This window comes from Acartia tonsa, chromosome 10 (genome assembly GCF_053477335.1).
Source record: "Acartia tonsa isolate MP-2025a chromosome 10, ASM5347733v1, whole genome shotgun sequence".
Taxonomy (NCBI): domain Eukaryota; kingdom Metazoa; phylum Arthropoda; class Copepoda; order Calanoida; family Acartiidae; genus Acartia; species Acartia tonsa.
In genome coordinates this window covers 5,520,188-5,536,420 of record NC_137269.1, presented here as the reverse complement: position 1 = coordinate 5,536,420, position 16,233 = coordinate 5,520,188, and the positions used below count along the sequence as shown (strand labels likewise).

Sequence of the window (16,233 nt, the reverse complement as noted above, 5' to 3'; positions counted from 1 at the left end):
GTATAACTTAAAAATCTAGGAATCGATCTAGCACCTTAGCAAATTATCAAATCTTAATGAAATTTTGTGGGGATATGTAAATTGTGAAATTATTTAATCCCTAAAAATATCAGCCGTCTATTTCAAATAGGAGTAAAGAAAATTATGAAAACCTAAAAATCTAGGAATCGTACTAGCACCCCAACCAACGAGCCAATCTTGATTAAACTTGATAAAAGTATGCCTAATATGAAAGTATTCAATCCCTGAAAATTTCAACCGTCTATGTTGAATAGGAGTTGAGAAAATCATGAAAACTTAAAAATGTAGGAATCGATCTAGAACCCCAACCAACTGACGAATCTTAATGAAACTTGGTGAAAATATGAAAACTGTTAACATATTTAATCCCTGAAAATTTCAGCTCTCTATCTTTTATGGGAGCCGAGAAAATCACGTTTCCCCCTTTCTATCTCAGACGGATGGACGGACGGACAGACATTTCGAATTATAGAGTAGCTTCGCTACTAAAAATAGGAAGGCAAGTGCTATATGTAACTCTACCCACTAGGTACCTTTTGTCATCTTTTAATTGGATATCAACCAGCAGCTACAAAAGAGAAATCTGCTAGCTGACGAAAAAGGTTTCCATCACTTGGCACAGGTAGTTGTCTAGGTTATATATCTATACTTGTACATTTATTTTCAAGTAGCTTGTATAAATAGTTACCCTTGTTTATCAATTTTTTTGCAATAACTTGCGTATTGAATTAAAACTTAGCTTGGTCAAAAATGAATTCCCCGTTACTTGATTTTATCATGTTTAAATCCTGTCATTTGACTACTAATGATATAATTCTCGGTATTTGTTTTTAGTGGGGCAAACTGATTTCAGAAAGGCAAATTTTTAAAAAAGAATTCACCTCTGTTTTTTTTAATTTTCTTTTCTGCTATTTGAGATAGATTGCTTTTTTGTGTGAAGTTGACTCGTTCTATAGAGCATCCAATATCCATCTGATTATTTAGTTCTGGCACTCTACAAGTGTTTAAATGTTCGTTTTTCTTACCGTTTCAGAGGATCGCTTTAATGGATGTTGCCATCCTTTTTTTTGAAGAATAGGGAGGAAAGACGATTGTGTTATCCCCCAACTTTTGTGGAAATTGCTGATTAGAAATAAAATAGGTCAAATAAAGTCTTGGTTGATATTTCCTTGTATTCTTCTTTCTTTCAATTTCAATCTCGATAGTGAATAGTGTATAGAAAGGAATCATGCCGATTAATATCCGCTGGATTACAAACGGTTTTAAACCATACTGAAATATAAAATTACAGTAAATTTTCCACGAATAATGGACTAAAATCCAGTTTTGTTCGATTGGGCCTGTGTTTCCTAGGGGCTAACAAAACTTTATTTTTTTAAAGTTTACTATCCACGGATAGCTGTCTATAATACGATGCGATAAATAACTATAGATAAGCCGGATGTCTTAACCTGACGAAAATATGACAATCCTCCTTTTAAAAAATCCTAAAATTTGGGGTTTCGTCGCCACTGCCGAGCCTTGTTTTAACTGTCTAGAGCTAAGAGAATTTTTTGTCCCCAAAAAGTATTTGTAAGAATAAAGTTTCTGAAAAATATTTTCTGATGTCATCAAATAAAGAATACCAAAAGTTTTTTTTTGTCAAAACAAGAAAAAAAAACTATAAAAGTTTAAATAAAGCATTTATATGACCATCTTATTAGTTTTATTATACAGTTATCCAATAATATAATGTGCTAAGCTTTTTTGTTTGTAGTTAAGGATCTCGCTAACCACTAAACCGATATGGTTCTCCTTTAGAGGGAGGCTTCGTATATGCCATGAAATATAAATAAGTCTTGGTATGGCTTTATATTTTTCTGACCTTCTTTATCCCTTCGAATATAGAGCCCCTAGACATTTAAATTGTCACTAGAGGCCTCTAGGGGCGTAGCCGCTAGTAGATTACATATATTATTATTCAATGATGTCCTGTTTATTCAAACTTTTCATGTTTATCTTCTATTTTATCTCTAGCTAGCGGCTTCAACCCTAGTATCAAGGGATTCTATATTTCAATGAATAAGAAACCATACTTAGACTTTATAGATATAAAATTAAAATAGCCTAAAACCATCCAAGGACCTATAAGAAGCTACACTTTAAATGAGATATAAACATTCTTATCCTTGTTATTAGAAAACAACAACATATTAACCTTTATCATAGGTTATTTATAGTACCAAACAAGGATTATTACTTCCATAAGATGAATATATGCAACTAACTACTGGCTACGCCCCTAGAGGCCTCCACTTTTGGTTATAAAAACAAAATATTTTTGGTGAGGGAACAGTTTTGATAATGGCGATTTCTATTAGGAGATATCTTAAACTAATTATAAACCTTCCCTATACCTAGCTACACAGTAAGAACCATATAGGTTCAGCGGTTAGCAAGACCCTTCAGTACTCTTAGACATATGAATTGAACATCGTCTTTTGCATGTTTTCATGATTCTTAAAGTTCAGAGAATTAAAAATGATTTTATTAGAGTAGTGGAAAAAAAACTAGAACAAAACCGTTACAGGATGACAAAACTACACGAGATTATTATAGAGCACCTTCGCAACTCTAAATAACTTAGGTCATCCTAATTAATCTGGTCTAGTCAATGTCTGATAAAAATGCTAACCTAGCCCATGATACAAAAATATAAATCAAAACATAACATAATAATATATTGTTTTATCCTTATATGAAAGTGTCTTCTAGTGTCTTCTAGTACTGAAGGATCTTAATAACCGCTGAACCGTTATGGTTCACCTTTACGATGAAGCTTCTCATAGTTCCTGGGAAGGTTTATAACTATTTTTGGGGAGAAATCGCCCCTAAAAAGACCATCAAAAAAATTTAAATAGGAGAAGGGGGTCGACTTCCTTAGAGTATAACTGTAAGGTATTAGTCCTGAATAAGCAAAAAAAGTGTAAAATCTAAACAAAATTATAAGTAAATTTGTTGCAAAACTGCCTAATTACGGGATACTAAAAAAATGACATACATATATTTTTAGGACTCAATAATAGAGATTCTTTCTTATAACACAGTGCTTTATTGTCCTATGAATCAGTGTTTCAAAAATTAGATGAATAAAATAAATATATGACATGAGAAATGTGTGTCAAAAAAGTTAAAAATCATCATGATTTAAATGAACGTCTTGACATTATGGTAACAATTATAGACTTGCTACGCCAAGTTTGATATCTATAGGACAATCCTATCATGCCTAAATTAACGATAATAGCTATCCGTTACGGACGTTCAGACGGACCGACACTAGCAGTTGATAATTTCCTATCAATTTTAGAATCATTAGTTTGTCGAAATAATGTATCTTGTCGACGATATGGCATTTTATAAACGAAGATGGAATCTGGAAAGAAAATGAAGTAGTTTCATTGTATTTTTACAGTAGCTTTTCTCCTATTTATAGCCCCTGCGGGACCCATATCCTAACCCTTCGGGACAATCATTAACATTAACCAAACCTAAAATAACCTATCAAAAGCTACTGAGAAAATACGACGAGACGTTCGAACAGACTGACACTAATCAAAGAAAAGCTAAGCTTTAAAAAGTTACAAATTTTAGTCTACACCTCTTTAAACAGTACCTCTAAAAAGATTCAATTGAATCTATAACATTATATCTTTAAAGGATATTAATTTATAGAAGATGATTAAAGTCCCTCAACAGATTATGACGTCATACGATAAAATAACCAATGCGAGGCCAGCATAAGTTTTACCATTGGTCAATTACAGTGTATACTAGCCTCTCATTGGCTATTTTATCGTATGACGTCATAATCTGTTGAGGGACTTTAACCCTTTACAGTCGGGCCCCTTGCCGCACCTTAATTATCTCAGTTCCTATTAGAGCTAGAGGGCTAAACTTTTTTGTGCAAGTCCCCTGTTTGATAATAAATATCCGACCTTTTACAAGTCTAAGTCAATTTTCGCTTCCTTCACCCTTTTATTTAACAACCTTTGTTTTTAGGTCTTTTTTTTACTTAAAAATTTCAAACGGCTGTAATTTTCTTATTTTTGAAGCTAGAAGAAAAATTTTTTCCCAGAAAATGTTTATCTTTGTGTAAATTTTACATTAGAAATATCAAAATATAAATTTCAGCGGCCGCAGCTGTACTTGGCGGCTGCCAGCCGCCGCAGTCGGCGGTCGGCGGGAAAACAGCGGCGGATCTTCATGAAATTTTAATATGTTATGTAGACATGTAAGAAAAGCTTAAGTTTAAAATTTGAAGTCTCTAAGTCAAAAATTGCGGTCACAGGAGTCTTTTAAAGATTTCTGGAGACCTGGAGGATCAGGACCTGCAGGATCATACCTGGAACCTGAAAGTGACTTGAACACCTGTATTTCATATAAGGATTTACTACTAGAGGATTTTTTAGTATTTTGGTATGATAAAATGCTTTGTTTTAGTCAAAAAAATATTTTTGCTCTTTACCTGGATGACCCTGTGAGGTTTGCTGGCATCCTGTGCCCGCCAGGATGGAGATATTCAAAAAATTCTAACTCTCATTTATGTGTCATACCCATACTTAAAAAGTCAAGCAGTTTGGGCTCTTTATCTTTCACACACAGAAAATGAGATAGAAAAAACCGGATGGGGGGGCGTTCAACGCCCCCCCCCCGACCGTTAAGGGTTAATCATCTTTAATAAATTAATATCATCTTCTAATTTATACCCTAATGCCCTAGTTATCCCTGGTTATTGCTACAGACAGACAGAAACCAGGGCTCGACAGCTGCGCGTCAGCTGCCTATAAGCCTGAGGGAGTAACTGGAAAAAGTGTCTAAAAAATCAACCATTTGATGTCATAAGAATGAGGGAGATAAGAGAAGAAGTGGGAAAGAAAACCCCTAAAAAAGAGATGGATAATCACTCATTTTATGACGTCACATGGCTGATTTTTGAGACTCTTTGTCCAGCTACCTCAGGGAAATAAACCTTTTACTTTTACGCGCGGCTGCCGAGCCCTGGTTATTACTACAGACAGAAACACTATATTCTCAGTCTCTGTGAAACACGAAATATTTGAAAACAAGAATAAATAAACAATAATAAAACTGTTTTAACCTCAAACCAACTCGGCCAGTTTGCATTCTTAAATAAAACAAGAACTAGATTGATCAAAGCGCTGGAACTTACACTGTAAAGTTTAACAAATTGGTCCAATCAAGTAGTATAGAAACACTTTTACTAAAAAACTTAGAAACTATATACCATTCTTCTATTAAACTTGTAAAGAACTAACGGGTTTCTTCCTTACTTTAAATTAGATATCATTATTCTTCTATAATAATTACCTACAGTTTTTTCCTTATTTGATTTGTAAGTTGAAAAGTAATATAAGTAATCCACTTTTGATGCATTACTTTAAACGGTAATTTGGATATAACACCAGATTTGTATGTTCTATAATAAAGTGAAACTTGCAGCGGGCTATAGTAACCCCTTTTACGTGCTTGATGAACGAACTGACCGATAAACGAGTTTCATTTAAGCAAGCTAGATTAACGACAGCTTTTCCCCTATCATAATATCCATGTATATTCTATACTACATCCATTGAAGTTATAGAGAAGTATATTAGCTGTTTATTTTTATTAAAAGCGAAGCTTTTCTATAATTAGGATCGGTCTGTACGTCCGTCCGTGACGGATAGCTTATTTTAATATAGATTTAGGAATGTTAGAATTGTCCTATCAATTTCAAACTTTACTTAGAATTTTTTTCGATTTTATACATTTATATTCTGATTATTCATTTCTGACACTTTATAAGTTTTAATGTTCGTTTGTCCTACTATTTCAGAGCTTCAATTTTATGGATGTTGTCATCCTTTTTTTTATTAGAGTTGTTACATTTTCAAGGCCGCAAATAAAAATTAGCACAGAAAATAATTATGAAGTAGGGCGTAATCAATATAATTCATTATCCTATAAAAGTACCATAAGCTATGTACGTGTGACTGTCTGTCTCGAAGGGTCTCGCTAAATCATTATGGTTTACAGTGTAGCTCTTTATAGGTCCTGGAACTATTTTGGAAGAGGGTACGTCCACACTCCAAAAATAACCCCCTCAATACTTTTTTTTGTACTTTTTCCTCTTAAAACTAAAATTAAAGTATGGGGTCTATTCCCCCCGAACCCCCCCACCCACCATCCTAAAGTTCACCTAGAGGCCTCCAAGGGGCATAGCCGCTAACTATGTATAATTTGGATCAGAAATATCATATTAGCCCCTTTTTTAAAGTCTTACTTTAAAATGAGTTATTATTTGTCTGTAAGAAAAGTTTATGCTAAAAGTCCTAGATCATGATCTTTCATAATTCTTTTTTCTCTTCTGACAATTGTTTCAAGTTTCAGCCATTGTCTGGACACAAAGATTGGGTAGGAAAATGCCCTCACTCTGAAAAGGGTTTATCACACCCTAAGTCGGGGCTCAACTCGCGACTGTGGCGTAACACGTAGTGCTTCCGCTCAGGGAGTGAGGGAGGGGACAATGGATCGAATATTCAATTTTTAAGAGTCTCAGACTTTGTGTACTGGCTTAAAGGGAATGTGCACGAATTCAGCAGGTTCTGACTGACTTTGGGTACTAGCGCATCAATGCCCCGCTAACTAGCTAAGTTAGTTTGAATATGCAGACAGAAAAATTTGTTGTTAGATGGCTGGTTTTAACAAATATTTTTCCCCAATAAAATGTCTTTTCATGTATAGAAACTCTACTGTGTATTAAACAATCTAAGAAACCCTTGAATTTTGGTAGGAGTTAAAACTATATGAGAAGGGTTGACGAAGTTCTAAACACGATTTTTCTAGTGATTAATTACAGAATGTTTACTACATTGTGATGTATTGGTAATTTAATTTTAAAGTAAATGATTTTTTTTCTTAGAACTAATTTTGTTCTAAGTTATAATACCATGATCCCTTTACAATTTTGGTCAAATTTGCTGGATAAATCTGGTTTTCATTTCTTTTCAGTGGAAACTCTTAAATTGAATTAATTGCCCATTGTCCCCTCCCTTACTTCCTGACTTTCGCTTATTGTCGAGAAGTTGATAGATTCGAATTTCGATCATACACCGCGTCATAACTAAAGACGTTAAACAATGATTCCTGTTCATGTGCACGATATAAATAGTTAGAGTAGGGGTGATGCCTTTGCTCAAAACAGGCGAAACTTATTACCATACACAGTTAGGAGTTCCGAACAAAGATCGTGCAATCAAAGGGTTGGTTGTCTTAATGGCATTTAACAATATAATCATGTTAATTATTAATCAAGATTTGGTTAAGAAATACACCAAAATAAGATATATCCGAGGCGGGCTCTCAATAACAATACCATACGCTTGCCATAGTAGCAGGTGAGAGAATTTTTAACGCATCTAATATAATATAATGCATTGTGTAACTACCGTTCACAATAACTAGTTTTCCTTTTTAGAACTAAAACGTTTTCACTGGGATTTATTTACAAAATAAACCATTCAAAAGCCTGCATTTATTTTTGAATTTGAACAATCAAAACATTTATCTTTATTAAAAGGGGCAGTTTAACCTTGTAGGACGGTTCCGTCATAATTATGACAAGAGTTCAACACCCCTAGCCGTGTTTGGGTTTTGCAATAAAAAAAATGCAAGAAATACAAAATCTTTCAAGTCATTCACAACCAATACCATACAAAATTATCTAAGATTTTCCAGTATGGCTTCGAAGCCGATAAATATCCTGTAGATTAGAACTGGTTTTCAGCCATACTGAAAAATCATATATAGCATCGAATTACAGACAATTTTCCACGAATTGTAGATAAAAATAGATTAAAAATAATAGAGGTTATGTAAGCACGGGCCTTTGGCTCCCTCAGGGCTAACACAACTGGTTTTGATCTTTTAATTTTTCATTTCAATATTAACGGAAAGCTGTCTATAATACGATGCGATAAATAACTATTCCAATATTAAAGAAGTAAAACTTTAAGATTAAGTAGAGAGCGTGCTCTATAAAGCTTTGTTTTTTTTTCAATGTGTTTGTAACTATGTAACTGGCTGTGTAAGTCTGTGTACTCTCCCCCTTCCCAGGACCTATGAGAATCTACCCTGCTAAGGAGAATCCGATCGGTTCAGCGTTTAGCGAGATCCTTCGGTACAAACATACAAACACACAGACAAACATCCTGTTACTTTATTATAAGGATATGTTTATTTTTATTATGAGTGACAGACCTAAGGACAAAGTAAATTGCATAGGGAATATTCACAAAAAATCTTCCATCTATCATGATCTGCAGCTGCAGCTTGTAAAATCATATTTCGCCAGAGCGTTACGGAATGAATAACTGGTGGACGTACAGTCAGCCAAAGTGCTTTAAAAAGTATTTTTGCTACTACTGTTTTTTTTTTGTTTATATGATGAGTCAAAAATATATTTTAATATTGGGGTCAGTTGCGTGAGGTATGGTGCTGTAGGTTGATTTCAACACCCCCTTAAAATTGAAATTAGGAATTCTTGCATTCTCCTTTTTTTTACAATCGATTCATCATAACTTGGATGTTGCACCAGATTTTCATGTACTCTTATAAGGTGACACTCGCAACTGGCTAAAGTAACGATACACCATCCCCTCCCCTTCCTACTTGATCAACTTGGCCAATAAATGAGGTCCATGTTAGCAATCTAAATTGACGATAAGTTATTCTCCTGTCAAAATATCCACTTATATTCTTTGTCCATTGTCTATGTAGCAAGCTAACAGTAAACCGTAGAGTAACAAAAATATAAAAGATTCGCTTCTTTAATATAAGTAAAATATATATTAAGTTATATTACTAAAACATAATAATAAACTTAACATTAACTTTATTAAACACATTAAACAACTTAATATCCCTCTGTAATTTAGGGAAAGGAATAAACATTAAGTAGTTTTTATTATATAATATTTGTTTTATTTTTACACTAGCGGCTTTGCCCCTAGCCTTTAGGGGCTTTGCCCCAAGAGGTTTAATCAACCTAATTTTTCGTATTTTAGATTTAAAAAGAAAAAGTAAAAAAAATGGGTTGATTTTCTAGTCTGGGGTGTCCATCTTCCCAAGAAAATAGCTCAGGACCAGTAGGTCTATTCCTTATAGAGAAGAGCTCAATCGGTTCAGTGGTTACTAAGATCTTAAGCTTCAGACAGGCAGACAAACATCGACCTACTTTGTATTATAGATTGCTTTCAGAACGAATTTTATTGACGGACGAATGGTTGTTAATATATTTTGGCTTCTATAAAATTTCAAAAATTTCTTTCTGAATCTCAATACAGTAAAAATGAATATTGAACTTTTTACTTTAACCCTTTTAACATTGCCTTTTCAACAAAGTTGGTGTCTATTTCATGTTATTGTATTTTCATAATCCCTTTTTATTAGCACATCTACTGTATGGAGGCCTCTAAAGTTAAATTTTTTTATTGGATTGGGTTATTGTTCATAGGGGTGATTTTTATTAGGAGGGACGTCGTACCTACCCCCAAAATGAATATAAACTCTCCCATAGGAAGCTACAGTATAAAGGAAAAGCATATTGGATCCTTCGGTACAGACAGACAGAAACACAGACACAGATCCTGTTACTTTTATATAAAGGTTGTACGTACATTATTTTGTAATTAAATTAACAAATGTGAATGTGTTTTATTTTACATGACTTTAAGATGAGTAGTATCTTTATAATTATCGACTATCATTCCAACCGAATTATCGTTAAAACCTATCAGAGTTTATGTTACTTATGGACAAAATTGAACTGGTTCTCTACAAAATTGTTACTTCCCCCCCCCCCCACACACTTTTAGATATATCAAGTGCCTTCATTCTCATTTTCAGATTTTTAAAGTTTATCCCCCTCTAATTTGCTTATTTCTTCCATTTTTCTATTTGCTATCTCTTTAGTTTCCTTCTTTCTCTCTCTCTCTCTCTCTCTCTCTCTCTCTCTCTCTGTCTCTCTATCTCTCTTCTTTTTATTTTATTCCCCTCTCTTTCTCTCTGATTCTCTATCTCTCTCATTTTTCTTTTATTACCCTCTCTTTCTCTCTCTCTCTCTCTCTCTCTCCCCCTCTCTCTTTCTCTGTCTCTCTGTCTCTCTCTCTTCTATTGTATTTTACCCTTTACCATTATCTGTTTATCTGTATTATTTTTCTCCTATTTTCCACCATTTTCTCTTGTTTAAATTTTTTCTTCCTTGTATTTTCTCTCTTTCTTCTTTCCTTCTTTCTCTCCTTCTCTTTCTCTCTGTCTCTCTGTCTCTCTCTCTCTTTGTCTCTCTCTCTCTGTCTCTCTCTCTCTCTTTCTCTCTCCTCTCTCTTCTCCATCTTCATCTCTCTCTCTCTCTCTCTCTCTCTCTCTCTCTCTCTCTCTCTCTCTCTCTCTCTCTCTCTCTCTCTCTCTCTCTCTCTCTGTCTGTCTCTCTCTCATCAACTCCATTTTACCCTTTACCATTATCTGTATAAAAGTTAAATTTTCCTAATTTTCCCCAGGTTTATACTTCCCTGATACTGTTATTATCCTCATATTTTCACCTTCATACAATTAAACAAAAATATCATTTCAAAACAAACGTCGGAAAAACGCAGAAGCCCCAAACGTCGGAGTGGAAACTTTACCTAACCTATTTTAAACTATATTTTTTAAATGCTTAATCTAACCTAACCTGTATAGAAATACTTAATTAAATTAGTATTTCAACACTCCTGCGTTTGTCCACTCCGACGTTTGGGACTCTTGCGTTTGTCCTGGAACCTTTTTTTGTGCTTTTTTTACTAGTAACGTTAAGAATGTTGTCTATCGGGTAAAAGGACGCTTTACACCGCAATTATAAAACGTGGAGTATATTTCAAGATGCTTGGAGTGGTCAATAACCCGAAGCGATACCAAGCCGACTATAGGTCAAGTCTTTTTTTAAAAGAATGATTAATGTGGTTATATATTAATTTACAGCCCTCTCTTACTCCCAATTATAAGCGGGCAAATATAGAATACTAGAATTGGTTGCAAATTTGATGTGGAACAAGTGGGAGATTTTTTTTGCTATAGTCCAAATTTTTTGTTTGATCCGTAGCAGATTCGTCAAAAAATAGCGGTTTGCTGAAATAGATTTTTTTTTGATTTTATTTGTTTTAACCGGTAGAATGTTTTCTGATATTAATGGAATTTAAATTTTTTGTTGGTTTGCCAAAACACTGGATATTTCAGCAAAGCTGAAATTTTGTAAAAGTTTTGAAGTGAAGTTGTCGGTGGCTTAGTTAGTAAAAACAACAACATTCAACAAACTAGCAACATTTTCTGTGACCAGTTGACCATATTAAACACTTTTTTGGTAACTAAAATCATAATAAGTTATGCTATAGCAAAACTTTAAACCATTGGTCTAAAATCTGTTTGATTTTATTGTGTTTTTTTTTTAATTTCTGTAGATATGGTATTTTTTTCAATTGACATTATTTTTTTGAGAAAAATTTTGAATTACTTTAAATTCTTAATGTTATAAATTAGGAGAAGATTTTAAATGTAGGTTTTTAAAAGAATTTTTAAAGGAGGTTAAAAGCCTAAGATATCTTATAAAGGCCTTCTCTGTTGAATACAAACATACTAATTTAGCCTATTTTAAAAAACAAACGTTTTTAAATTTATTTTAATTTAATTATTAATAAAAATATTAGGTATTTGTCTTAATAATTGAATTTAAGTATGTTAGAATTGCCATATCAACTTAAAACTTTTCCAGAAAGTTTAGCAACACATATAAAAAAAATGGTAAATTACAATCACACAGACTATGGCCGTGGTGATGTTGAGTTTGGACAGGGATATTCACCTACACCTGGCAAAAATAGTAGCAGGTATCTATCTATCTATCTATCTATCTATCTATCTATCTATCTATCTATCTATCTATCTATCTATCTATCTATCTATCTATCTATCTATCTATCTATCTATCTATCTATCTATCTATCTATCTATCTATCTATCTATCTATCTATCTATCTATCTATCTATCTATCTATCTATCTATCTATCTATCTATCTATCTATCTATCTATCTATCTATCTAAACATCTTATTTATTAACTTTCTTTCCTTCTTACTGGGCTCATTACCTAACAATTCAGCTTCTATCATAGTTCATTATGAAATAATATTCTTAAATAAAATTTTTGATTAAGATATATTTCTAGCTTATTCTATCCATTTAGTTCACCAGAGTTCAGTCTGGACGGGCACCACATGTCTCCGGTAGAAAGTCCCAGCTATCCAGAGGAGGCAGCTGGGTATCCAGGACATCAAGAGGGAGCTGGGTATCCTGGGCATCAAGAGGGATCTGGGTATCCAGGACATCAAGAGAGTGCTGGGTATGAAGGCTATTCTGGCAGAAATGGACAAACTAATGGAACTTCTCCACAGGTAAAGAGAAACAGATATCTATCCAATTTTCAATCTATCTGTAATTCTATCTATACATTTCTCTTGCCTGGTTGGTAGTACCCTACCCCAAAATAGTTATAAACCTTTCCGGGACCTATGAAACGCTATCAAATAAAGGAAAACCATATCGGTTCAGCAAGATCATTCGGTACAGACAGACAAACAAAGATTCTTTTACTTTATCATAAGGATATATTTAATTTTTTGTCTAGAGTATGATAGAAGCAGCAGATAAGTTGGTATCAGAATTTGCTGGTCTGACTGCCAGCGCTAGTCCAGGAATTTTATACTTTATCATAGAAAACTATGCGGCACCAATAAAGCATTCTCATTATACATATAAAGTAGTAAGTTTTTTTATTCGAAGCTAGGGATCTCAAAGACTAATAAACCAATTGGGTTCTTTATTTTGGTAATTTTAACATAGGTCTTTGATGGTTTTAAGTCTTTTAAGTTTTAAGTCTATAAATAATTTTATGCATTTTTCTCTTTCTAATTTAAATACATTGAATAACTTCGAATGCCTTCGAATATAGAGCCGATCGATCGTAGCAACAAAACGTAGTATAGTAGACAATGATAGGCCAGCAATTTTCAGAGAAGCTTTTTTGGTCTATTCTTTATCCCGCCAGAAAGGGATAGATATTAGTTTTTTTTTATACTAGTCCCCAAAGTTTTATAAAAATGTTTTCTTATTCTCTGACTTAAAAACTTTGGAGACTTTAATTGAATTTTGATAGGTAGGTCCATTAATTTTAGTATCAAAACGTTTCAATAACTAATTTTTATCTATAGAAGGGGTGATTTTATGTATAATCATTGAGAATGTGCAACAATTTATTAGCTATTGCCTTATCCCTTGAGACCCCTCTTATCCCCGAGTGCAGTACCAAAAAAGCAGGGCTAGGCATCCATTGTTTGTATGCGACTGGTTGTCGGCTGCTGAGCCCTAGATAAAGCAATAACAAATGGTGCCAGGTAATGAAGCTACATCCCCTGCGGACAAGACAAGCAGACAATCCCAACAGCCAGCACAGCCACAACCACAACCACAGCTGGATCTAGATGAATATTATGCACAAGAAAGGATCTCAAGACAGGTATTCGCGGATTATTTGGTATTATCCAGGGATCTAAAGGGTTAAGACTATGGTTGATAATTTGATGGAATTCTCCAAAATTAGCTCTTATGTAGACTACAATTAAAGGTTAAAACGTTTTGACACTCGACCTACTTAACCAACCAATCAAAAGTCCCGAAAGTTATTAAAGCAACGAATAAGAAAACGTGATAAACAGACCCCATGCATCGTTTCTTTCCAAAAATTAGATGAATAGGGTAATACTGTCATACAAAATAATGTTGTCAAAAAAGTAAAAAATCAGCATGTTGCATATGGACAAGACTTTCTAGTAACTGTTATAGAACTTCTACTTTTTCTTAATCGAGACTTTTAGTTACAGGAATCATCATACAAAGTTTGAAATCGATATGATTATTCTAACATGCCTAAAATATGGAAGAGAGCTAACTGTGACGTACTTACGGACATATGTATAGACTCTTATTACAGAAAAGCTTCGCTTTCAAAATCCTATTTATAAAAAATAAAAGGCTTTAAAAAGCTAAAGAAAAGGCCAAATGACCTTCAAACGTAAATAATTATTAAGAATTTATTTATTATCTTTCAAAATCTGTTGAAAAATAGATTCAATTGGGTCAATTATTGTAAAAAATGAAATTATTTTGTTATCTTTAAATGACGGATTTTTTCGGGGAATATTGGCTTTCAATTAAACTAGTTTTCTTGCCATAACATCTTAAAAGAATATTTGAAATTTTTAAATCAACAAATAGCTATAAAAACTAACAAATTTTGTTGATCTTATTCTACTACTTAAGACAAATGCAGAAAAATGCATAAAGCTATACTTTGAAATAAAAAAAATGCCCCTCAGAGGGTACTTCCTAATTTTTCAGATACGTGGCCGCCCCCCCCCCTTTTTTTTCCATTTTTGGTTTTTAGATACTCTTCAAAGTGTCCAAAAAATAAGCCATGTGACATCAATAGATCCATCACTTTTAAGAGGTTTTCTTTCTCACTTCTCCTCTCATCTCTTCCTTTATGACGTCACGCGGCCACTTTGTAGAGTCTCAGTTTTTATATATTGGTTAACCAGAAGGTGTTTGCACAATATTCTTATTCCAAAATCGACCCTTTTCCGTCTATATAACAATGTACGGATAACTAATCGTATCCTAAAATAATCTATGCAAATCTACCTTTAGTAGGTGTTAAACATTATGGGCAGAAATTGTTTCAGTTGATTTAACCGTCATACTATTTAAAACATCCAAAGATCTTAAGGGCTTGGACAACTGACGATTAGTTGATGTACATTGTACTACACCCCCAATCAATATAAACAAAATTATAAATAAGATGTACAACAATCTACGTTGAACTAACAAATGAGAGATTATGTTTATAAAAGTTGAGGGCTATTTAAAGTTCAATATCCCAATCCTACCTGTTTTTACCAGGGCTCGGCAGCCACGCATCTACCTCATGTAAGCCTCAGGGAAATTAACCTTTTACAATTTTAGAATAAGCTGGAAGTTCAGACCTGACCCAAAATATGCCAGTACCTCGATTTTAAATGGGTTTAAATTCAAAGCTTAGTCGCAGCTGCTGAGCCCTTGGTTAAAAAAAGCATAAGTTTAGAGTTTTTTCATAGAAAATTTATCTGGGCTCCTTGCTAAACTTACAACTAAAATAAAACTGCATTGAAAAAAAGTTTTTATCCTTGTATTGATAATGAATTTTAAAATAAAGTTTTGCAAAGGTCCTACATTTTTAAAAGCGAAGCTTTTCTTAAATTCATCCGATTGATGTGATTTTTGGATTACTGATTTCAATTACAGTAAGGTACGATATTATAAGCAAAGCATCTCTATAATCAAGTCATACAAATGTCAGTGTTTCCTTAAACAGAATTCTGTATTTAAGAAATTTTGCAACAAATTTATGTTTAATTTTGTTAAAACTTATATATTATTATTTTGTATGATTAGTTCTGGCTCTCTACAAGAGTTAATGTTCGTCTATCATACCGATTCAGAGCTTCGCTTTTATGGATGTTGTCATCCTTGTTTAGTTTGTATTCAGGAAGGTGGTAATAGGGGGGGGGGGGGGTTAGAATGCAGGGGGTTCAAACTTCCTCAGGGAGATAGAGGACACCTTAATCCTCCCCGAAATATTAAAATAGTTATTTCTCGTATCGTATTATAAACGGCTTTCCGCGGATATAGAATGTACAATTATAAGATTAAAACTAGTTTTTTTAGCCCCGTGGTGCCGAAGGCACCGGCTAAAAAAACTAGTTTTAATCTTATGATTGTACATTTCTATATTCGTAGAAAACTGGATATAATACGATGCTAGACATAGTTTTTTCGTATTCATGAGAACCGGTTCCTATCCACCGGATTCAAATGAATACGAGAAATTATATTCTGCCTTTAATAGTTGTAAAAGTCAGGTAGAAGACATTATAAGTAGTGTTGGGCTATTTTTTTGGCCGGATACTGGTTATCCGTCTGATTTCTAATAACGGTATCCGGCCGGATATTGAAAATGGCCCGATATTCGGCAAATTACCGGA

General features: G+C 33.5%; 3 protein-coding genes across 3 annotated transcripts in view; 2 read left to right on the top strand and 1 right to left on the bottom strand.

Moving 5' to 3' along the window:
• LOC145329247 (mitochondrial glycine transporter A-like) overlaps positions 1–16,233 on the bottom strand; it is a 402,442-nt gene that overhangs the window by 92,261 nt on the left and 293,948 nt on the right. The window lies entirely within an intron of this gene.
• Positions 11,871–13,474, top strand: LOC145330402 (uncharacterized). Its single transcript, XM_080175039.1, has 4 exons — positions 11,871–11,981; positions 12,339–12,546; positions 12,780–12,878; positions 13,412–13,474. Exons 1-4 carry the CDS (start codon positions 11,893–11,895, stop codon positions 13,472–13,474), a joined length of 459 nt encoding a protein of 152 aa, XP_080031165.1. The 5' UTR covers positions 11,871–11,892.
• LOC145330401 (uncharacterized) overlaps positions 13,536–16,233 on the top strand; it is a 49,694-nt gene continuing 46,996 nt past the window's right edge. Inside the window, exon 1 of the mRNA XM_080175038.1 lies at positions 13,536–13,667. Coding sequence (XP_080031164.1) covers positions 13,536–13,667 — 132 coding nt within the window. The remainder of the gene's footprint in view (positions 13,668–16,233) is intronic.